Genomic DNA, 25754 nt, shown 5'->3' with positions numbered 1-25754 from the left:
GAGTTAGTTTAGACGAGTAATGGCTGCTCCCTCGAAACATTCAGGCGATACACCAGGCGACTACAGAGAGCTGGGATACAGTGGCACCGAGGGAGCAGGAGTTGCCGGAAACGGGTCCTTGGTGATCTCACGGGTATCCAGAGATCATGCCGGTTTCTATCTATGCCAGGCGAGCAACGGTATCGGGCCCGGCCTCAGCAAGCTCATTCGACTAACAGTTCACGGTAAAATATTCACGCAACAACAAGTTACTGCTGGCTGGATCTGTGTCAGTTTGCGAACTTGGGATTCCGGCCACGACCAGCTGCTCTGAAATTCTTCGTTTCGTGGCCGAATTTCTCGAGCTCCAGCCCAATATCACCATTCTCGATCCATACAGAGGGGAACGCCTGGCGAGGCCGATGTAGTTAATATTGCTTCATACATTCGTCTAAATTCGTTGGTATAGTGAATTAATCCATTAGGAGTTAATGTCGTGTTAACGTCATATATATTTCATTTCCAATTTTCCTTAGTCAATTTACACTTCTTTGTTTTCTAATATCGTGATTATAGAAAAAAATTTGAAAGATTTGATTAATATTTAGGCTATGGATTTGTATATGTATATTCGTGGGGAATTTAAAAATACACGGGAATAATAAAATATTAAATATAAGAAAATATAAAATATTCAGAGTAGTCGCTATAATATTTACTAGAAAAAAGAGACTTTTATTTAGATTCCATTTTTTAACAGTGTTTATAAAAGATGAATATGCATAAATATTCTTTTCCTGCTTAAGTAAATTTTACGATTTAACAATTTAACAATTTTACAATAAAATTTGGAGAAACTGGGATATCTATATTAAATATATTAAATATATAATATACATATGTATTAAATTATGATATATAAATTAATTAGAATTTGAATTCTATTTCATTTCAGTCAGTAACTAAAGAAATGCGATGACGCAATGAGAAACACAGGCCGTATGTTGCTCGTAGTCACGCGAATAAGGACTCAATTTATGCAATTCAAGGAAAATGGATCTTGCAATTTATCGTCCCGTCTAACCATACATTTTTCGGTGAATTGAACATAAATATACGTGGAAATGTTTCACTTCTTTATCTACGATATTACTATTTCTATTCAAATTAACATTTCTAGTAATTAATCATTTTTGATTCACGTTGAAATATAAACTTCTGCCCTGAACTCGCCATTCGAATTAAAAATTTCTTGAGTTAATTTCTTTATTTAGATCTACCTATATCTCCTTCTATTTCTGGGGAGAATGAATTAAACAATGGATTAAAAAAATAGAAATTAACCTAGCTGAGATCGATTTATCTTTCTGCACGAAATAAAGGACGTTCTTAATCTCCAATAAGTGGTAAATTTATGTTTCCAGTAATTTTCATGACTCTTTTTCCAGATCTAAACTCGTATTAAAGAAATTATATTAATATTCTGATTATTCGACCAATAACTTTTGATATGTTTATTCACAAATCTTTTTAAAATCTAATATATATAATTTACGGTAATTTCTTGATTTTCTATTGAAGAGACAATCTTGTTAATCGGTTACTAGAAATATCGTAAAATTTTCGTTTAAAAAATATAATTTCGTACATCGTTCTGCACGTTTGGCGTTCCTCTTAGCAACAAACGATAGATAAAAACAAGCACACTAACAATTTGGAATGCTCGAAACAGCGGGCCCTCAAGTATCAGTGAAAACGCGGCAGGAATCAGTACGACGAGGAGAGAGCGTGACATTGCGCTGCGAAGCCGAAGGAGACGCACCTCTTGATCTCAGTTGGCGTGCACGTGACAGCAGAGTCGACCCCAACTACGATGTTAGGTTTGTATCGAAATTAATCAAGCCCATTCCCTCCCATACACACTGCAGCTTACATTATGAACGATCGATGAGAATGACACTTCGATCTCCCATCGATCTCGATTGACAGAGAGACACACAGGTTAATTACAATGCTAGTCGGTCGAGACAGGTCAATTGATTAACATGTTGCGTGTCCATCGTCGAAGAATACCATTCTCAGTGGAGATCGATCAAAAGAATCTGCTTCCGAAATTTCTGTATATTTTAAATCAAACAAAAGCATCGAAGAGAATTAGTTAGACGCAGTTCAAGTAGAGTTTCCTCAAGGGATTCTACTGGTACAACACTCCGTCGGTTCCACTCCACGAAGCATGTGACTGAGCGCCATAGTTGGAGAGTTTCCTCAGAACATTTTCCCAACAGCTCGCTCTGCATCGTGCTCCTTCATTACAAAATTATTCGGCGCATCCCTTGTTGCGTCGCTCGCTAACTTTCGCTCACGCAAAATTACTCGAGCACCGCGACATAGCAACGTTTATCAATAAATTTCTAGCGATATAGTCTTCTAGCATATCTATTAAATCCACGGATACGCCTTGTCGTGCATCCATTACGGCGAAATAGAAGAACGGGTGAACACAATCGATAGTCGTCTGTGAGAATTGTCGTTCTAATGAATAAGACATCTGTAGAATGATGTAACTATTCTCATTTTGATTGTTCTGACGTGTTCGCCCTGACGAATGAAACACTTGAAGGATAACTTAAAAATAGAATAGAAGAATAATGCATCTACTTTGATAAAAGTCTATGTATATATTTGATTGATCTGACGTATTCGTTCTATTCATTCTATTTATTCGCGAGGATGTGCAGATAGCCAACGATGGCTAGTAGCTCGAAGTTACGTGTACTTGGTGGAAACGATATAGCGAGATCATAAACTAAGGTGTTAACTAGGATCGGCGATTAATCTAAAATTTCAGAGATGCGAAGTTATATGAATGTTCAAACAATTCCGCCAAGCAGTACTTATTTAGTTATTAAAAAATTTATTTTTTATTCTCGAATCTTTATTCTTCATCGCTCGTTTTATTTTCGTTTTACATTTTTGCGGTCAAGGTAATTTTCTGGTGGTACTACTAACTAGTCGGAGCAAGTACGAACTAGGTAAATGCATATTTACCGTCGTTATCCGAAGAGAAATTTTAAACAACTGTGGCAACGTAGCGGCCAGTTAATGAAACTGACTCTACTTTTTCATTTGTAGATATACGATAGACAACCAGAAGGTGTCAGGAAGGGTGATCTCCGAATTACGTATCACTCAGGCGAACCACATAGACCGTGGGGACTACATGTGCGTAGCGACGAATGCTTACGGGCATGCCAGAGCGAGCATCAAGCTGCTGGTTCAGGAGCCACCGAATTTTCCCCGGAATTTACACGTAGCCGAGCAAGGGAGCAGATCGTTGCTGTTGGCCTGGTCGTCGCCGTCCAGCGAGCAGGATCCAGCGCACGCCAGCTCGCCTATAACCAACTACATCGTGCAGTACAAGGAGGCGCAGGGTAGGTTGGCTGATTCGCTTTGTTCGCCGTACAGTACACGGCCGCCACGGTGTATCGGGTAACGCGCGTGATTATCGATCGAGGAACGGCGGCTGTCCAATGGACATCACCTGGGACGTCACGTCGCGGAAAGCTTATCACCGGATCTTCCAAAATCTTTGCAAATCTTTTAATATATGTACATTGAATGAATTTGAAAGCTTTTCGCTGAATAATTTGATTAAATCCTTTCAGTGTTAAGATATCTAATGAGGCAGGTTTATCGAACATTATTTTCTTCTTACTAGATCGTGGATGTTGGTGCCTTCGTGGATAATTTAAAGTAAATAGTAGCTTTATTTGAAATATTTTTTGAGATAATGAAAAGTTCGAAAGGCACGCTGTGTGCAAAGCGCGTATAATTTACAAGAATACATGAAATATTCAGAGTAAAACGTCCGTTATAATATTTAGTGAATGAGACAGATCTCTATTTAGGTTAATTGCGTTCATAAAAGTATAAAATTGCATAAACATTTGCCATCCACTTTTTGCGGTGGAGCAAACGCTGTGCAAATTTTTCATTTCTGGTACAAACTATATTAAATTACACTTGAAATTATTTGAAACGCAAAATGCACAAGCTTCAGAATTTTCTGATTCGCAATTTATATCATTTATTAGAGACGTCGAAATAGAAAAAATTATATTTTTCATATTTAAAAATTAATAAATTTCTTGAATGAGTGCTGAATCGTATGTCGCCCTAGAATCATGGAAGAAAAGTAAGTTGAACATTTTTTAAACAGAGAAGAGAGATACAAAAGTAGTTTGTTGCTACTGCGTCTTTTTTATATCCGCGTTTACAACAGATTAGCTCGATCGATTTCCAATCTAGTTCCAGTCCAGTTCCAGTGGTATATGCAATATTAATTAAGTTGGTCGTGTAATCACTGATCAGTCGACAATGGATTAACAATTGCAGAAATATCTAAATTAAATTAGACTATAGTATTAATAGTCATATTGAACGTTAAAATTTCACACAACGAAGCTTTGATATACATTTCTTAATTGAGTCGATCGATAAATAGTTGACTAATATAAATACAGTTTACGCGTACGTCGACAAAAGCCATATTGGTCGTACAAATTAGTTCACAATAGCCACCAAGTGATTCTAAACGTTTTCGTTCATTGACATAAACATGCCGCATAATGAGCAATTTTTCGAAACTCGTAAACATTCGACAATCGTAAACAATCGTAATATCACGAGTTTCGATTCATAACGCTGAAAGGGTTAATTAAAATTAATTTGAACTTGATCGGTGGTTTGGTGATGAGATTCGATGTGGTATGTTGGTACCGTTTGATGGGATGGAAATGAGGAGGTCACTGGACTGAGCTTCCTGCGACGTTACAGCTTGCCTCGAGACAGAGAGGCGTGTCTCGGGAGCGTGTACCGCGCCGTGACTTCGATTGATCGTGGTCAAATACGCGTATCGATGACATATGGATAGGCGTTCGGACCCGTGAGCTTCGTGCCGACTCGGAATTGGCAATGGGATCGAATTCACGCTGCGGACAAGGATGTTAGACTCATTCCTATCATTAAATTCGCATACTCATAGTGCACTCGTTGACGTTCCGAAACGTGTTCACACCACTTCCGTGAGATTCTTTAGCTATTACATCGGGAATAAGGAATGGTGGATGTTTTGCAGGCGATTTTTAGTCGAATATTGCGTTTCGTGCTAATTCCGCTTTGAAGTTGAAGTTTTCCAATAGCTTTCTTCGTCTTCAAAAATAGTACAGAACTACTCTGCTCGAAACAATTAGAAGATCGATGCTGCAAACGGCTCTATTGCATTCACCAAGCAGACAGAAATGGAGAAGTTTTACATTGTCGATTATGAAGAAACATAACTTGATAACTTGATAACAAATATTGTCAATAACGTAGTTTGTTGCGTATCAACTTGATACTATCCCTTTATTCTGATGTGAAAGAAAGTAAAAGGGTTGCTGGATATTTTCTTTAGGTAGTAATGTTCGATCGCATCACGCAGTTCCTAAGCGGCTACGTGCCCCGCACTATGATGAAAGCCGATACGTTAAAGAAAATAGATATACCAATGTTGTTTGTTGGATTACAGTTGGGTTGTCTAACTTTGGCAACGCTACATCGGATCTCTTTCGTGTAGTACAGCGTTTCTCAAACTTGAGATCATTTTCCAGCCACTCGCGGTCAATGTTCCAGAAACTGTATGTTCTCGAAAAAATATGACAGATTAGATAGAGGCCAAGAGAAAACCTATCTGGAAGTGTATTAATTTCAGATATCGAAAAAAAAAACGGAAGATCGATCCGGAGGATTCTAACCTATTTCTTCGACCAGATACAGATAACTGAATCTTTATAGAGCCAGGTGATTTATTGCTTTGACATGTACGCCAGGAAAAAGACTCCCTGAAAGCTTCTTTGGAATTCAAATAGCGACCTCTTCTCGCTTGTGACGGTGTTATCCATCGCGTTACTAAGATCCATCTTGGTGTTCCTCGACTTTGCCGATGTCGTTTGACTCGTTCATAACGATTTCCGTGGGGAACGTGTCAGACATTATTCATACCTCACGACCATCAGAACGTCTTCGTTATTTTTCACTGGATACCCATTTTCTTCTCCTAACTCTTTCTATCTTTCCTATCTTTGGTTTCTTGACTTGATTTCTCCTGGTTTTCATCGAGCATTTCTTAATCGATCGCGAAACTCGAGCACCGGGTCCCTGACGAATCCGTGTGAAATTTGAGAAACGCTGTGCAGGGTCTTCTGTCTGTTTCCCGATCGATTCCTCGACGCGAGATATTCGCAGCCAGGAAAAGGTCCTTACAGATTTTTGAATATTTAGGGCAATATCGCTTCAAGGGATCGGAGAGTACCGTCGTTCCAGAGATACCAAACTGAAGGACTCGTTCCGATTCCATTCAACTTACTTCCAGCCGTATTCCATGTTTCAATGCAAAATCATCGTCGACGATTTGGTATCGACGCGTTCAGTCTCTCAAAAATCTCTCAAATATACGGTGTTTTTCAAAAAATTGGAGACAGACCGTCAAAGCGTCTAGTATTCGTCAGAACACTAATGTGTTGTACGAAGAGTATGTTTCCAATAAAAAAAAGAAAAATTTCTATCTATATTTTCAGATTGGCTTTAAATTTTCGAACTAACGTATGTTGGTGAACTCAACAAACAATATGTCGAGGTAGATATATCTCACTGACGAAAATATCTGACTCCGAAACCAACGATACTTGTATCCTTTTTTACCTGTTTTTACTACTACATGCATCTGACCACAACTTTTTGAAACAGCCTATACGTCCTATAAAGTTTCTTGATCGACTTTTTTTCATTGAATTCGACACGCACGAGAGAGAAGGAAAATTTCATTACGATCACGACAGTTTTCATTTGGGCTATCTTTTGTTTACACGAACTTCCTCCGTCTGGTCTCTATATTTTAATTGCTTTCCATCCACAAGCACGATCGTCGTTTCATTACAGGCCGGCCGTCGGAAGGAGTTTGATTCGTAATATCTCGGCGGTGCCACATTAAGACTCCATTATTGGACTGTCAAGCTGGATCTCGAATTTAATCAATAGCCTGGCTGGCTAGCTGCGGGGGCAATCGGAGGGAATGAAATTATAGCGCAATATGGCAAACAATATATAATCAATCTGGGCCAACGATCGTATGCCAGAATCCGTGGTTTCTTTCGTGTGATTCGTCGCTGATTGGAACCACAAACCTTTGACGTACGGCTTTCTCTACAGTTTCCAAAGCTTTCCTACCTTTTTATCGACTTCTCTCGATTCCCCTAGCTGGAATAGCTGTCGGCCAACAAAATAATAAACGATGATCCCGCAGAACGCCCGCGAAACGAGCCAATTCGCAGCCCCGGTTGGTTTTTACATTTTAATGGAAAAATTAATTTCGAAGCGCCGCAGTCGAGTCTCCCTTAGCTCTAGCAGGACTTCCGGCTGTGAACCACGGCGCGTACACAGGGCGAAAGTTTTTCAATTTTCGTGAAAGCCAAAGCCGCCCTACCTTCACAAGTTTTGTTAGCCATCGAATCAAACGCGTATTGTCGATGGAGAACCGGTCAACGAAAGGCTGGTTCGCAGAAAGGGGCCTGCAGTTCGCTCGTATCCAACGGTTATTCGACGATATTTAATTACGCCGCGTGGAATGACCCGTTTTTTCGAGCAACACGAACAGAGAGCCAGGCGAAGGGTGTTATATCGAGCGAAGCGAAGGGTGGGTCACGGTTTTCATAAAAGCGTGCCACGAGAAGGAAGTCGAAGTTTGCCGCAAAGTTGACGCTGTGCTTCTTCTCTCTGTCTTCTGCCTTTATTTTCTCCGCTGGTGGAAAGTTCTCTTTCAAAGCGTCGAACACCCCGCACACAAACTCTATCTATCTCTTTCTCCTTTTCCTCTCACTCGCTCTCCTTCTCTGTTCAAGCCTCGCCTACCCGCCCTCAGGATCCAGTCCCTCGTTAACTTCGGATGTCCTCATTTACGCCTAATCGACTCGAATCGCCTGGCCGCTGCTAAATTATCGAACTTAACACATGGAAGGACAGAGGCCTGTCGTGGTGTGAACGCGCGTGAAACACGTTTTCAGGGCAAGCACCGAGTCGGGTATTCGCTATCACTGCCGCCCCCGGGATTTCTTCTTGCTGCCACCCCTGACTATATCGATCGTGCGAACTCGATCATTCTAGTATTCATAGTCGACGACGAATATTTCACTCGTTTCTTTATTCGAACGTCGGAATTGAAATTAAATATACACGATTTTAATTTTGGTTTTCCTTTCCTTCCTTTTTTTCGTACGTTTTTATTGTCAGAGTAAAGCGTGATAGTAATGGAATTTTATTCATATAAACGGGTATCGAGGGCACGCGATAAAAGAAGTTCATAGAGCCGAAAATATTGCATTTTTGTTCAATCACAGCGGAACGCGTTTGATTAACTTGCTTCAAAATTTCGGAAATACGTACCATGTGATATTACTTTATTGAACTTTACTCTCCCTTCGATTGGTCCTCCTTTTTCTTCAGTTTTTTTGTCGACCATGGATCGCCTGTTCGTTCGCACGTTCGATTTTTCGACTGCTTCGAGGCGGATTACCGCTATTCTGCCCGTCCGCGATATCAGCCAGCTAATTCTCTTTTTCTGGTTGAGATAACTTCGTTTTCAATGACGTCTAACATGGCCGCTTGACGAATCTTTCAATTTTCGAAGTTTCTGAGCCAACGATGATAAAACTAAAAACGAAGTTAGTTAATAAGATCTGCGAAAAGAAAACGCAACAGTTACGTTCTTGGTGTTCCATACAAGGTTACTATTTTTAACAGAAGTTTCCTTCGACTGAAAAAGCATGGAGACTTTCGAAAGGAAGTTTATCGATATTATTAGGATATACGTCACAACAGACGTTCAACATAGACACATCGAGTTTAAATTGAATTCGATATACTTCCATCTTCGAAGTTTCGATAAGTCAGCGAACTTTGCAACGAGGAAACGCGATCGTTGCTTTTTCTTCACAAATTTGTTTCCTTTGCGCCATTGAAAGCAACGAAGAAGCCTTCAACTGACGTCGATTATGTTTATTTTTTCTTTAACTCGATGGAAAAGGACGAAACTGAAAACGACGCGTAGTTTCACCGTGAACTGGTAGAATAAAAAAAGTGTGACTATGATAGCGCGCCTCGGGGTGGGACGAAAGTTCGCGTACATATGTTTCGTGCGGCGCGTGAAAGCTGTGCGTCGTAAATCCGTCGACTATCCTAGCGATCAACGATGCACAAGCCCTCTAAGCGTTGTCGTTGCCTTTTGCTGGAAAGACGTGTGGCATGAGCACAACACGCAGAAGATGGTGGCAGGGGACAACACGGTCGCGCTGGTGTCGCCTCTAAAACCGGCGACCTCCTACCACTTTCGGGTGCTTGCGGAAAATCACCTTGGAACATCAGCGCCAAGCGACATCCTTCATGTCAGTATCAAACATTTCAGCATGTCTCAAAAAAAAAAAAAAAGAAAAAAAATAAAAGAAAGCAAATTTTATCATTGTATCATATTATGTCCATCTATTCGTTCAGTTCGAACACGACCGCCATTTCGTTTAACTTTCTCATCGTTTCCCTTTTCACTCGGTCCACGCGTCTCCGTTCGATCGAATAAAAAAACGACCACGACAACGGAAACCAACGACACAACAGGCCCAAACGGACGGCGAAATTCCTGGCGGACCACCTAGACACGTTATCGCTGAGCCTTTAGGACCGCAGCAAGTGAAGGTCACCTGGCAACCACCGGATCGATCCCTCTGGAATGGTGAACTTCTCGGATACACCATCAGCTACACCAATCTCGGGTATCGTTATCCGCTTACGGCTATTTAGAATAGTTTCTAGCACACTTCGGGATCGTAGAATTTAGAAGGGAAGAGACATGGTCCCGATGAGGGGCTCGAATCTTCGTCGATTATCACGGTGATTCCATCGACGATGGACGGACGATCGGTTCGCGTTTCCGCCGCCGCGGATAATCGCCGTGCTTTGTTCTCGTAACAGATGTTTCGCGGACGTTCGTTGCTTTTCCGCTTTTATGAAACGTCCAATTTATTGCGATGTTCATTACGATGTTCGTACTGGCGATTATTAAACCGGGTTACGAACCGCGGGCACCAATTTAAAATAAAACAAATTCAATTGCCTAACTCGATATTATGATCTTGATTATTTTCGCCTAATGATAGTGGTGAATATTTTTCAAACACAAGTAAATCTAAGTACGAAAGGTCGAATATATATCAACAAAATTCCTGCGGCTTCTTTATAAGAGAATCCCAAGGAGACTTAAAAATTGACATCCTGAACTGGGATACTTTCTCCAGACTTTCCACGAGAAATTCTAGAGAAAATGTAATAACGTCGCTGGAACACGACAGCAGAATGGATTTGAACGAAGTTCATCGTTAACCATTACTAAACGATGGAATTTCTTCGTTGTCGGGATTCCATGAACTCTCGATTGTAATTCGCGAAGAATCGCGTCGGTTCGTTAAACGATGGCGGAAACGCGTGCTCTGTTCTTTCGTCTACGAGATATTTCATATTGACTAGGAAGATATATACGGACATCAAGAAGAGGGGGATAGGGGAAGTTGGAAAAATCAGGAGACTATTTCTCGCTCTAGTTTCCACGAAATGGCTTTAAGTATCGTAGAGTTCCGAGCGTTCCTTCTCGCGCTTTATCTTTCTGCCTCGAGGAACACCAACCGTGGCATTATTTCAGAGGGAATGATCAATCGGTGAACATCACCAGAGTAGGAATCACGGGAAACGGGGATGGCACCTACGATTATAGACTAACCGGCCTTCGAAAATACACACAGTACAGCGTGGTGGTGAAGGCGTTCAATAATAAAGGCGACGGTCCAGGATCTGACCCGGTGTCGGTGCAGACCCTCGAAGACGGTGAGCAAACGATATCAAGGTTATTTCACTTTTGTTTTCTGTTCACTTCACCCTGCTATTTCTGTGTTATTTACTATTTATTCTTCCTCTTCTCGTAACGTTATCGTTTCAGTTTTGAGAATTTCCTTTCTCAGGAATTTTGAAGTTAGAGTTTTATTTAATAAGTTTGGATTATCGTTTTATATCGTCTGTTTTATTAACCACCACTGTTTCATTGTCTATCGTTTTATTGTCTTATAATATAAATATATAATATTTAAATGTCGTTAGTTTGTGAGAAAAAGATTGTTAATCTTGAGATGTTTGTGAAATTGAACTGTAAAAGTGAGATATTTACTGGCATAGGAAACAAATTAACAAATTAACAAATTACAATTCTTAGACTGTTATATTTAATAACACTATATTATTCCTTAAAAACAATATCACAATTCAAAATGGAGTTTCAATCCTTTTTCTAGTAGCTAGCAATACATTATATAAATAATATTTTCTTACAGATCTTCAAAATCTAAAGACTATTAACTAATTCGTAAAGGAACAGGTATTTTTCATTAATACTTGAGTAATAAATTACTTTCTATTTAAACTAATTTCTAGAAAAATATACTTTTCTTAGTTTCATCGTGCTTGTGCTAAATCGACAATATAATTATTAATATCTCTCAGATAGATTTAAAAAAATAAAAAATATAGTACCTGTTTATTTAATCCCACAACAAAATAGGGAGGCAGTTTTACTAATACAGACTTGCTCGACATGGTATGAAATTTATAAATTGAAAATGTGCTGTTCTGTGAAAAAGGAAAGATATAACTTAGCATGTTTCTTCCCTATGGTTTTCGTATAACAAAATACGCAAGGTGGAGAAATAGCTTTGTTGCCTGCGAACTAAACGGATCCTCGAACGTCCTCCTCCGAATAAGAAATAACTTACGGTATTTCCAAGTTAGAACGGACGCATTTCCCTTGCCTCAACGAATCGTGATAAAGGATAATCGGGGACTTCAGCAATTTCCGGATAAATATACAACAGAATACAGCGCGTTTTCCAGCGCTGATGAGGCCAAAGACTCGTGCTTTGCCGCGAAACGATGAAATTAATTTTCGCGGCAGCAGTTTACACCCGTAAAGCCGCAATAACAGAGGGATTGGATATAAAAAGTTTACATATACGATACATCTATCAAGCCAGTACTCATTAACGTACGCCCTTATTTTTTACCCCACTGACCTGTTGTTCTAACTTGTTGAGTTTCAACCCTCTAAGTATCGTATACCGTGTGCAAAGTAAAAACGGAAGCCGTTGTCGTTTAAAACGATTAAGTTCACGACAGTCACGGAAGCTACCCTCGTCGCGCGATACCTCCCCTGGCGCTAAGAAACTTCCGCAGGACCATTTGCTGGTGTTTCGCGATGCCACGGAAATATTTTCAGCAAACTTGTCGCTCCACATTGTATTAGCATTCACAGAATCCTTTATCTTTGTTATCCTGTTAGCTTTCTCCCCTTTTTATTTTCCTCGGGTTCCTGCTACGATACTACGTTATTTCTCGTATAATTGAACTAATATTATTAGTGAAATTTTAGTAGTCACGAGTTGTAAGTTATACGTTACTACGTTTAATAAATTCCCTGAGGTAATGAGAATAAGTTTGTTAGTAAGAGCAAAACTTTGGCGTTTACTTCCTATTAGAATAAGTTTGCTAATCGTAGTGCTGTATTGTTGCAATCGATACACTCTTGGAATCGAGATAGGATGTTCCTAATGTTATTTTTGAAAAATATCATCCTTTTGGAATTTATAAGATTCTTGCCTGCATCGTTTTTCGTTTTCAAAGCTTCTAGAAGACAATGATGAATGATACGTTCATTGGTAGTTTAAATTCGTAACGGAAGATAACGCGAGTTTCCTGTATATTTATTGTGCTATTGCCAAGAGAATGCTGAAATTCTTGCAACACTATCTTAAACGAGACATGGGCAAGACAAAAAAGCATCAAACAATGCTCAATTTTATATAAATTATATTACAGGTAAATCATATATTTCTCAATAAAATCTACTGTACTTTGCAAAGTTGTAAATTTCATATTATCTAAGTACATAATTAATATTCGACATCTCAAAAAAGATACTTTGTTTGTCAGAGGGAGATTGCATAAATAACCGTAAATTTCAATGATAATTTTTAGGAATAATGTTTGTAATTCTCATCCTTCTATTTAATTTATGAGGATCTGATCCATATAACACCTAAACAACTCATTTTCAAAATAAATTACAAATCATCCATTATCCTATAACTTGTAATTTATAGATTCACTAATTATTTGAATATTCAAGAAATTTTTTCCAGTAGAATCCTGTTAATTTGATACTTTACACTCTGTGTAACCCTTATGTAACCAGTGACCACAGCTACTTCCAAAATATTTTCAAAATAACTTAGTTTAAATAATACTGTGAACAGCATCTAATATAGAAATATCGAGACCTCGTGGAGTTCCTCTTTCAGTTTTTGAAACATTCGACCAAACGTTTAACAGACCTTCATCGCGAGTTAAAGTTCAACGACTAACTGCAACGATGCATGAAATCTGTCCATCACTCGTGCGACTTCCGAGGTTCGTTCCGCTCGAAACAATGGCTGCGCTTAATTGCGCGGTTTCCTTTGCCAACACTCGAGGAAACGGTCGTACCACATTTTCCAACAAACCCGTGATCCAACGATAGTCGGAAATAACCCGAAATTCAGCCGCCTGAAACTACATATCTCCGTGAAAAAAGATGAACAACAGCGTTTTGACAGTTGGATTTCGAAGGACAAATTTCTCTCCGTCGTAAGTTCCCTCGAGAGCAACCGGAAACGTGGAGCGGTCGCGTTCCATATTCCCATTCGTTTTTCTCGGTTGCATAGAACCCGTGATGCAGCTAGCCATCGAACGAGCTACCTCGGAAAAGAAACACTCTTTTGCGTTCCGTGAAAACCACGGATAGAGTGGATATCGCTTTGTGTCGTGTACACGCGCATGCCACGTCGTTTTTCCGCTTTTGACATTTGACCCAGTGGAGAAAGATCGCGGCTTGTGGCCCACCCTTTTAACGAGACAGAGGAATCCCTCTGCAGTCGGTCACATCGTATACACACAACGACATTCGAATAACGAGCCCGGCGACCCTGTCTCGAAGAAATCGATCGGTTTCTCCTGCTCGCTTTCTCTTCAAGAAGTTAGCACTCGAAGAATTCTACCCTTGCAATCAGGAGCGCAAAAACAATCCACTCGACACCCAGTTTACCTCTTCTCTTTGTCCTCGAATTTCCTCTCGAAACTGAAAACTTCTAGTCACGCCATTTGCCGCGGCAGTAACCAGACCCGCGACTCCGTCATCCTGCCTCTTTGCTCGAATTTCCACAGACAACGAGGATGCGATCGACGACCACCCTCGTGTTTTCCCTCCGCCGCATCCGCATTTCCAAGCGTGAAGGTTAATTTTCACCAGTCACGAGAAACCGCCGCGTGTAGCGTATTTATAGAACGAGCATGTCTAGTAATACAATGGTATACGAAGGTTTGCAACGAATTCATGGTTACAATTTGACGCAGTTCCAAGCGCCCCGCCGCAGACGGTGGCGTGCGCCGCTCTAACCGGCCAGAACATCCAGGTGACCTGGAAACCACCGCCTTCCGACAAAGTTCACGGGGTCGTGCAGGGTTATAAGTTGCTGTACGAAGCGGCCAGCGCGGTTTTGGAGCAGCAGGCAGGCAGGGAGACGAAGATCAGCCATGCACTGAGCACGGTGCTGCATGGTCTCAGCCCCTACACCAATTACACCGTCCAGGTGTTGGCGTACACCAGGGCTGGCGAAGGTGTTACCAGCAGTCCGGTTTCCTGTACCACCGAAGAAACTGGTAAACCATTTGCTACTTGTATCTGTCGTATTTCTTGCTTTTGTCCCGTGGTAAACAAACGAACGTCAACTATCGACGAATAGAAGGAAATCTTCGAAGCGACGTTCCAACAGGATTGGAAGAATCGACGACGGTATAGCTTGCGGGTTTCATCTCGGTGCTTTACAGTACAGTCGTTCTATTGACGTTTCAATAGATCACTATATAGATCAACGAGATTGTCGGCCAGTTTGTCGTTTTGGGATTGAGATTGGAAGATTAGGAGGGTGGGTTAGTGGGTGGATCGTGGATGTAAGTCGGCTAGAACCGGGATGTTAGGATTATTGAAACGTTAATGAGCTCTCAGACACTAGTACCGGTATTGGTCGAGGTACTAAAATTATTGAGCTTCTTGAATTAGCTGATTATCCCAGATACGATTATCTGGATTTCGATTTTCGGTGAATCAAGTGTATACATTGCTATTCATGGATATTAAGATACCTGGATTATGTTCAAATTACCAATGAAGCGATTAATCAATCGTAGATTTGCATTTATACAAGATAACGATGTAAGAATATGCAAGCGCTATTTCTGTAAGTTACGAGAGAAGCATTAATGTATGAAGAATCATACGTGTTGGATGGAAGAATCGTATAATTTCCTCACCTAAATTTTGAGAAAATACTCTGTGAGATAGATGTAAAAGTCAGAAAATCTATATGAACAGCAAATACGTTTAGCATTTAAATCCTCATATTTATTAAAATAACGTAGAAGTAAATGTTTAGAATGCGCGTAATGTTCAAGAATACATAAAATACGTGAAGTACAGTATTTAGCATAACATTGTTACATAAAACAAATTCTTATTCTCGGTTCGATTTCGCGAATTATGTTTATAAAATATTAATAACAATAGAATCGCAGCTAGACTTTCGAAATTCCAATTTCTGCAGTATTTCCGTAAAACGACTTACTTCTTCCCGGCTCATGTGCGCTATTTCACTACCGTTTAACCCAAAAGAAGTTTAAACTCGAGTAACATAAGCTGGAAAATTTCTTGCCAAACGCCGTTCGCGTGAGATGGCTGCACGGTTCGCTTTATACCGGAAACAAAGGAGGCCACTTGCAACCATGAATTCCGGAGAATCGGCGTGGCTGTTTAACGAGAATGGAGAAACGTGGACGAAAAGAGTCAATGACAGAAACTTTAGTCGCGCCTTTGAAGTTAACGTTATACCGAGTTTGTTCTCGTTCTTGTACAACGTGGAAACTCAACAGCAGCTGGTTTTCCATTAAACGCAGCTGCACACGGACCACTGTACGCGCCGGCCCGTCGAAATTCCGCGAAATGGGTCGCGAATAATTGTATCGCGTTATCGCGAAACTCGTAATAAACGCGCGTCGCGTCGCACTGCCTCGCCAAACGAAGCACAGGCGCGGGACGTAATCGAAATTTCGTGTATCACAAAGAAAACGCCCGAGTCCCGGGGAGAGTTTGTCAATGACAGAAACTCGGCGCGAGTGAATCCCGCCTCCCGGCCCCATGGATTTACTCGTCGGCCCTTTATAAACGTTGTTAGTTGCCGAACACCGATTCGTTTTGAGCCGTGCAACAGACAGCTGGCGATATACAATCACGTGCCAATGAATCGATAAATAAAGAGAATTTCAGAAAAGCAGAGCTTTAATGAATATAATTAAAAAGGATTGTGTGATACTTTTTCGACAAAGTTTATCGGCAGACGTATATAGTCATTGTCACAAAAATCTGTATAGGTACATTCTACAGAAGGATCATTTTTCGGGGAATAAATTGCTACAAAATTTTATTCTAAAATCGTTCGTCATCTTATGACGAGAGATTCGAGATATATTTTATTATTGTTTCGTGTGTTAAGAAATAAATATATTATTACAGAATGTTATATATAGATGCATTATTAAAATATTAGGCGTACAAATGAATAATCCAAATTTTTCAGTGAGAATCAAAGTTTATTTTAAAAAGAAAATGCTACAAGTTGTCGGATCAAAGTATTTGTCGTCGCTTCCTACAACTGCAAACCATCTATTAGGCAAATAATGAATTCCACCACGGAAAGATATTGCGTCTCTAGGCAAGATCCAATGATTAAGTGCTGACAAAGGAGAATGTTCTACGAAATTGCTGAGTGACAACGCTGGGCCACACACTGCTCCTGCGACAAAAGACATCGTAATGAATCTTGTTTGGAACGTCTTGCAGCAGCCAGCATGTTCTCTAGACATTATTCCTCCAAATTACCACTTGTTCCGATGCAACACGTCTTATCATATACTTCCAATTAGCGAATGAAATGCAAACATGACTTGACGATTGAATCTTGTCTCAAGACAACATTTTGTCGTAGTGAAACTCGTCACTTACCTGATAGATGGTTTAATATAAATAATTAAAAATTGTTTTTTAAACAAACTTTAAGTTACACTAAAAGATTTGTACATAAATACGATACAATATACAACGAATATATACGATAAAACTGACCTTTTATCTCTACCAACAATATTTCAACGATTCAACAGAAACGCAATCTAAAAAAGATTGACAACTCTCCTCCAACACATTCTTTTTACTCTACCAATCCCGAATTCAAAACGTATCACGATTGACCATCGACGTAAGCAACGTTTTCTGTTCCCTTGTCCATCTCTTCCGCTGCACATCCGGGACAGCTGTCACACCTAGTTCTCCTGTTTCAGTTCCGGACGCGCCGGAGCGCGTGAAAGCTGTGATCAGTAACGAAGACGCAGTGGTAATATCTTGGCTGCCTCCACGGCGGCCAAACGGAATCCTTACCAAATACACCGTCTATGTTCGGGTGTTGGACCAGGGCCAAGAGGTGAAGATCACTAAAAGTTCGTTGCCTGCGCAGAACCTGCACCACGAGGCGACTGGGTTGAAGCTGCGCGAATCCTACGAGGCCTGGGTTACGGCCTCGACCAAAATGGGGCAAGGACCTAGCACTCCGGTCATCAAACTTCAGTTGAGCAATACTGGTAAGCCATCGTACGACGAACGCGAAACTTTCCCTCTTCCTGCTGTAAGAAACGTTTCTTCGTTTCAACCATACCCTCGGCTATTTCTCTTTCTCCCCCCTCCCTCCCTCTCTCTTCTTCTTCTTCTTCTTCTTTCTTTCATTCCCTGGAGGAATTGAATTGAACAGCTCGATTCGCGAACGATCGTGGCGAACACGTGGAAAATGGGGCCAATGAACGTGGAAGTTATATGAAAAATTCGTGAGCCATAATCCCCCGGGAAACAAACCACACGATGCTGGCTTTGTATTTCTGTATTCTACCCTCTCCATCGTCACTTTCTCCTTTTTTCATTCACATTGAGCTTCTCCTTCTACTTTTTTAAGATTCAGAAGTGCTGTATCGTTCTTACCGTGACTACAGAAAGTATTGGCATGCTACTGTATTTATTAGAACATTTAGATACTAATTAATTAGGTACAAGTATATTAAATTGCCTGTCATTTTTCGTGGTACTTTAATATAATTATATACTTTTCTATAATACAAATAGGATGAAAAATTCGATAACGAAATTCTTCATTAGAAAATAAGGACATGTACCGATATCTTTCATGGCTATTGTAAATATCCGGTTACTGTAATAATTAGAAGTAGCACTTACTGTAAAAAATATATATCTCTTTATGAGATCAACAGACAGTGAACTTAAATTATCTATTACAAGATATAGCGATAATATATCTTGCCAGTTGCTACATACATTTACTATTGAAATATCATTAACGTCGGAAGTCTTTCCATCAGCTTAAAGGAACTTTTCTAATCTAACTTATACTTCAGAAATTAAAATGTCTGGAGATAAAAAACTAGTCAAATAATAAAGTACTTCTAACAGGATTGACAATTACAAAGGCCAATTTTATTATTGCATATTGGCTCGCAAAAGTCAATTTAATCAGATTGTAATATGAAGTTGTTCGAGAAGTTCGTAACGAAATTTAGGTAAAAATTTAGCGCTTTATCAACTAACGTTTTCACTGTTTCTTCCAATAACTTCCTCCCAAACATCATTCTCCCCACAATTTTTCCATTCTTTCCAACAATAAATTCCTTCAAGTAGATTTTAAGTTCCCCCAAGTTCTTAAAGCATTAAATTTCTCGTAATAAAGAGAGTTGTATAAAACACAGAATGAATAATCACATTCCTTCGATAAATGTAATTCCTGTTAAAATTCATTACTTTTTGCCCACTTTTCATCGACACACGGGGCTCAACGTTCTCTTATTGGAAAAGCGAAACCATTATAATTAACGAATTCCGATAATAATTTTAAAATTACAATACTATGAAGCTCAAGAACACGAAGGTAAAGAATTTTTCCAATAGCAAAGTAATTCCGCAGGATTTGACGACTATAAACTCGTTTTTAGTCTCCTTATTGCGTATATTTGTCTTCGAAAATTAACTTAATCGCATCAAAATATTCTAAATATTTTAAATATTCTAATAATGCGATAGCCAGGATGATTTCCAGAAATAAAACCATTACAATTCAATTTAGCCGTAGTTTAGTAATTCAAATAAATCAAAAATGCATACCAAAAATAGCATACCAATAATAATTTTCATAGACCAAGTTCGTTTCTGGAACAAGATATTCGATGGATTTCTCTACTACTTGTTCATTGCCTCGTTTCATATGCATGGGATGTATAATCGATGTTACTCCCACGATTCTTTACTTTGACTTTGACTGGTTCAAAGTTTGGGTGGGGTCGAAGTTGATCGAAGTGACTCCGGCTGTGCTAATATAGGACTTCCGGGAATCATGTATTTTAATCAAAGTAACCCGGCTCGATTCGTTCGAATAATTGAAAGCATCTTCCCCGAAATCGGTGCCCGAGTTTCGTTTCTCAAATGTCCCGTTAAAAATTCTTTGCTCTCGAGGAATATAAGGAGAAGGAGAAACGATGAGAGAGGAGAATAGACGAGGCAAGTTTCGAAAGTGAACTCAAACACGGATCATAGCTGGAGGAAGTTTAACGAAGAGCAAGGATAACCGGGACTTTTAATTAGTTCCAGCAGCTATAATATCGTTCGGAGTACCGCTGGTGGTGCCGTGGAGGGTGGACGTCAATATGGCCTGTCTCGCCGTCGGTAATCCACGGCCGACGGTGGAATGGCGTCGCGGCGACATCAAGTTGCAGCAGAAGTAAGTGTGAAACGTGTACAAGATCGTGTAGATGTATCATAGATTGTGTTCTATCTCGTAGATTGAACGCAATACATAACAATAAATTTCTGCGAGTATTTCGAGCGGTTGGAATAGTTTACGACTACTTAACACGTTGACTGTCACGGTGATCATCAATGTCACCTATGTTATTAAGTATTTTTAGAACGATGGAAAAAAAGGTAAATTTCATGAACTAAAAAATCCTCCACGATGCGAATGATTTAGATAACAAATGTCAGAGAAAAGGTACACAAATACGTTGTCTAATGATTACTGCCACAAAGATTAAATCAACGCGTTCCACATTATCGTCACGGTCGTGCGTAATAGTAAATAATAATAAATTCGTGATTATAAATTCATCTCAGGAAATTTGCCCACGAATTACGACACTTGAGACGCTACAATGTATGCAAATATATAAGATCGTGATGTTTCCATGACAGATCAGACATCGGTTCGGACAACACATTAACACTGAGGAACGTGCAGAGGACGCACGAGGGAAACTATTCCTGCCACGTGAAGAATCCTCTTGGCTCCGACGAAATCGTGTACACGCTGCAAGTGCAAGGTATGTGGAACGAGTCGCTTGGGAGAAAAAATCATCCCGGTGATCCAGATTCTTCGTCCTTTAATGTCATTTTGCAGTAATCGCTTTATCACGACGTTGTTATTGTATCTACGATGAGAAACGTGAGGCAATCCTTTTATTCCCGCTCATTCGAAACTGAGGTTCTATTGTATTTAAGATAATCCTTCCAACCCTTATTATATGAAAACTTATCTTTTTAAACCACAACGTAAAAATTCCTCCTTCGTGGTATCCCTTTCGTTTGGTTTAGGATTCTTCCATCGGCGATTTACAACTAAAGTAAAGGGTTTACCGCGTGTTGTTTGTAACATTGTTTCGGCGAGAAGGGGATAATACCAGGCAGATAACCACTATGGCGAAACGAATCGGGTCAACGGGTCGCATTGGAAACGCGAGTCGACGTCGCGTCGAAAACGCAAATCGACGTCGCGTCCTGGGTAACCTTCGTTTGTTTCGCTTGCGTCGCGCGTATTATCATGGCAATGAACGGGAATTGGTCGTAGTTATCCTGGAAAAGCTCGCCGTTAATGGGAAGAGGAGAGTTCGTTAAAAGTTACATCGAACTGTTTTACGTTTCGATGGCTATGCAATTATTTGGCGTCGAATAAAATACGTATTTCGAACACGCTCGAGAAGATACACCAACAACTATAAGTATTAAAACACCTATTAAAATTTCATATAAATTGCATATCTTTCTCTCTCTCATTACTGTTTTATTGCAAATTTATTATTTCACTCGCGTCATATATACCTTACGATATGATATACTAAATAAAGTAAAATTGTTTACTTTCTCCCAATGAATAATAAGCAAAGATATTTCGTTTTGTTACTTGTATTATACAGGGTGGTTGGTAACTGGTGGTACAAGCGGAAAGGGGGTGATTCTACGCGAAAAAAGAAGTCGAAAATATAGAATAAAAATTTTTCCTTCGAGGCTTTGTTTTCGAGAAAATTGACTTTGAATTTTCACTCGGTACGGATCTCACTGTAGATCGTTGTCTCGATGGAAAAATTAAAAAAAAAAAATTAGAAAACAAAATTTTTATTCTATATCTTCGACTTCTTTCTTCGCCTAGAATCACCCCCTTTACGCTTGTACCATCAGTTACCAACCACTCTGTATATACCTTATATTACAAAATACTAAACAAAGTGACCTGATAGTTATGGTAAGTAGTGTACGACGAATACGTTTACCAAAGACACTTAGTTACACGGGACGAACGTGGAACGCGACGACGACGATACAATCTCCACGTCGTTCGAATTCTCGCGGTCGTACGTGAGAACGGATTTCGGGAAAAACTAGGCAAATATGTTACACGCGACGTGCACCGAGTTTTCTGATTTCGTTTCCTGTCGGGGACTATGGTGGCTGTATCTCAAGCTCAGCAAGAATAGATCGCACCTAGAGACTTTGCTTTGGAATTTGTTGAACAGTTGGTTCTTATGAATTACAAATTCTTTTCAAGTTTCTTCGAAGATTCGTTACTTGTAAAGTGGGTCGTTGTTTGCCTAGAAATTTCGATAACGATGAAATAAAAAATTGGTCAAAATAAATCAATTTTAAATTCTAATTTTTCTAAATGTGAATAACAGTATAATTTCGTTTATCTGAATTTGTCATGGGACAAATAATATAATTAAAATTCATACGATAGCAGTTTATCAATGTCATTATTTTTATTCCCACATAATAAAAGTCCGTGTTCAAACAAGTGAAAGAGATTCGATCGGCAGGAATCCAGTTAATCGAGCATTAACTAAAATTTCATTCGAATAAATGGAATTGAAATAAATTATTTCCAATAGAAATGAAATGCCGCATTAAAACATAGCCCAAGAGATTGGGGTTGTCTCGTCTTCTCTAGCTAACTCTGTTGCGGTAGAGTATCTCGCTCAAGTTTGAACAAACCAAGTGATTCTTGATATTTCACCAAAAATCTGTAACGAAAAAATGAAGTGAAAAATTACTATCAAGTACGATTATCAATAGCGTATTATTGGCGATTATCGACAACGATTATTTCATTTTTCCTTAAAACTTCAGAAATTTGTTAACGACGGTGGAAGACATTCAGGTCAAGAATGACTCAATGAACGCTACTAGTTGAGAGATTAACAGATCGAGGGAAACAACTTCTCTCCCGTTCTCTATTTACGGCTGTCCAATTTATAGTTTAACGTGATTAATCAATCGAGCAGTCGTTCTTGAGCGATCAAACCACTGGCCTTAATCGAACAACTTTGCACAGTGCCGCCAACTCCACCGACTTTGATCGCCACCGGTACCACAACCGACGCGGTTCAACTGCAGTGGAAGCAAGGCGACAATGGGGGCGCCCCTATCAAAGGATTCTTGTTGGCTTATCGTCGAGAGTTCTCCGAGTGGGAGGAAGTGATGTTGGATAGGAAAGCAAACACGCATCTTCTCGAAGGTTTACAGTGTGGGACCAGGTACCAGTTCACGTTAGCAGCCTTCAACAGGATTGGTAGCGGAAGCGCCAGTAAGGTCGAGACAGCGAAGACAAATGGGACGAAGCCTATTCCTCCTACGAAACATCAGCTGATCAAGTCCAACCAGACGTTCATTACGTTGGAGTTGACCTCCTGGCAAGATGGAGGATGTCCTCTGTTGTATTTCGTTGCAGAATATAGGAGACTTGCTGGTGATTGGTTGCTCGGTAAGCGTTACAGAAGTAGAAGATTATATGGAGAAACTGATTTAGTTTGAATTATTGTTATTAATAAAATTTTATAAGTTGCAAATTACATGGACTAATATAGTATACATATATACAGTAGCTACAAATGCTGATACAATTAATTGGTAAATTATCATGGAAAAAGGTGTTCATGGTTTTTGGTCGCTGACTATTCATTTTTTCCTGACCTTACTTTCTTGATTATTTATTTAATACCGATCGGTAATGATAATTTCTCCATTAATATAAAAGAAAAGTACAGTTATTAAAAACAAAAGTCTTTTTAAAAGTTTTGGTATCCGAAATAGTTGCGGAAACTTTTTGTAGCCCGCAGCATGTTATGGTCTGTTTCACACAACGACCCTAATTCTGTTGCAGTGTCGAATAGCGTGCCGCCGCAATCGAGATTCCCTATAGTGGGTCTGGAAAGTGGTACCAAATACGAACTCCGTGTCACCGCGTACAACAACGCAGGCTCGACGCAGGCCGAATACCTGTTCAACACGCTATCGCCGACCGGCAGTAATCGAATGCATGACGAGCATCCGCCGGAAACCGAAGAGACCTCGCTGTTTTTTGACGCCCACGTGCTGGCGCCTACCGTGATCTCGTTTCTCGCCATATTCCTAGCAGTGGCTGGCATTTGCTTTTGCTTGAAAACACGTAAGTCTCTTTTCGCGGATAGACCTTTCGCTAACGTTTGTCATCCACAGTTATTCGCTACGAAATTTTATTTTTTGTTTAAAGTAAATATTCGTTCGTCGACATTTACTTTAAACGATGAATCGTAACAATTTGGTCGATGTCCGTGTGTAATTAGGCGTAAAATATACAACCGGCGGCAAGAAGCAGTGTCCATGAGAGTTCGACGAACGTTTTTGCGACGCGTTTATGGACAGCGATCGGGGAAATTCCCATTTGGCTTGAAAATTCAAATTCATTTCTGCGTTACCGTTATCGCGTGTGCTCAAATAACCGTACATATAATTAAAATCACCGGAGGGAGATGTATATTTCGTTGTATTGAAACAAGCGTTATCAAACAAAGAAGCATTGAATCGATGTTCAATTAACGACCCTAGTTACGTGCACGTGTGTATACTTCAACGTACAACATGCGCGTACGCGTGAAACGAAAATCATGATTTCAGAGTAACAACGGAATTCGTGTCTATAACACGCCCGAAATTCGGCCCGGTATACATATCCTATACCTTGTACATTCAATCACGGACCATCACCGATTCAAACTTAATCGTGCTATAGCAATTATCCGCCAACTGATCCATCGGTAAGCTTTAACTTTCTCCGATTCGACAATGAAGTCTTACGTCGATCAAAGTAAGATTATTACTTCTATATTAACAAAGGATCGAGCCGAATTCTAGATTGTAAATTGTGAAACATATAAAGTCGGGATCGATCGTAGTAACACGTTCAGTTCAACGTGGATCACTGATAACCGTGATTGGAATAACATTTGTACAGTGCATATATTTAATCGTTCGACTATTCCTTCGAATAATTTATCCGGCATAAAGTCTTTGTAAATGTATCAAATCTTTCTCGATTGTACGATATTATGTCCTTAGAGAACTTTTCGATCTGTTCCTTTTGAATGATTCAAACCATTCTTTACAACATCAGTTTTTACGATATCGTAATCGCTTTCATTATGTGTATTATCTTTGTCAGAACTTGTTAGAGTACATATCCTTACACTGTATTATAATCATCCACCTGATCCATTGATGAGTTCCGATTTCCTCAAATTCGACGATAAAATCTTACATAGAAAGTTCGATAGTTACGCTACCTCGTATACTATAGATAGTTACCACGTAGTCATAAGTATCCGGACACTGTTCAATTTATAGTAGCAGTAAGTGAATTTTTATCAAAGTTTCCAAATCAATGATGAATTGGTAACTAGAAACGACGATAATTACTTTAATATAGAATTTTCAGGCTATAAAATTAAATTACCCATTAAAAAGCATAACGATAATATATTTTATTATTTACTATATATACCAAATATATCGCTGTTTAAATGTCACTGGTTGAGCTAAATTAAATTATAAAAATTCTGATTCTGTAAAAATACGTTAACTTTGAATTCTTCTTAAATTTTGCCACGATCATTTTCAACGACCCAATTTATATTTATTAATATATTTAGTTCGATTTATATATATACAGATCGATCACAAAGGAAATTCGAAAGAAAGGATAGGACGACTCGATCGGAGGGCAGGGATCGATAGCTCGGTACTCGAAGCACGCGGGTAGGATTTCATCGGCGGCAATTTGCATTAAGCCAGAAGGGCGTGCTGGCGCCGCACT

The 25754-nt window shown here is 39.6% G+C and overlaps 1 protein-coding gene across 1 annotated transcript in view; it reads left to right on the top strand.

Moving 5' to 3' along the window:
• LOC138180572 (cell adhesion molecule Dscam2) overlaps window positions 1–25754 on the top strand; it is a 163515-nt gene that overhangs the window by 132512 nt on the left and 5249 nt on the right. The window contains exons 13-24 of the mRNA XM_069114569.1: window positions 45–224; window positions 1712–1859; window positions 3112–3410; window positions 9307–9455; window positions 9682–9836; window positions 10760–10941; window positions 14551–14856; window positions 17587–17883; window positions 19943–20078; window positions 20549–20676; window positions 22959–23387; window positions 23787–24071. Of these exons, the coding sequence (XP_068970670.1) occupies window positions 45–224; window positions 1712–1859; window positions 3112–3410; window positions 9307–9455; window positions 9682–9836; window positions 10760–10941; window positions 14551–14856; window positions 17587–17883; window positions 19943–20078; window positions 20549–20676; window positions 22959–23387; window positions 23787–24071 (2694 nt within the window). The remainder of the gene's footprint in view (window positions 1–44; window positions 225–1711; window positions 1860–3111; window positions 3411–9306; window positions 9456–9681; window positions 9837–10759; window positions 10942–14550; window positions 14857–17586; window positions 17884–19942; window positions 20079–20548; window positions 20677–22958; window positions 23388–23786; window positions 24072–25754) is intronic.

This window comes from Bombus flavifrons, chromosome 6, assembly GCF_040668555.2.
Source record: "Bombus flavifrons isolate JBK064 chromosome 6, iyBomFlav1_principal, whole genome shotgun sequence".
NCBI classification, from domain to species: Eukaryota; Metazoa; Arthropoda; class Insecta; order Hymenoptera; family Apidae; genus Bombus; species Bombus flavifrons.
This window is presented reverse-complemented; position numbering and strand designations above follow the sequence as displayed.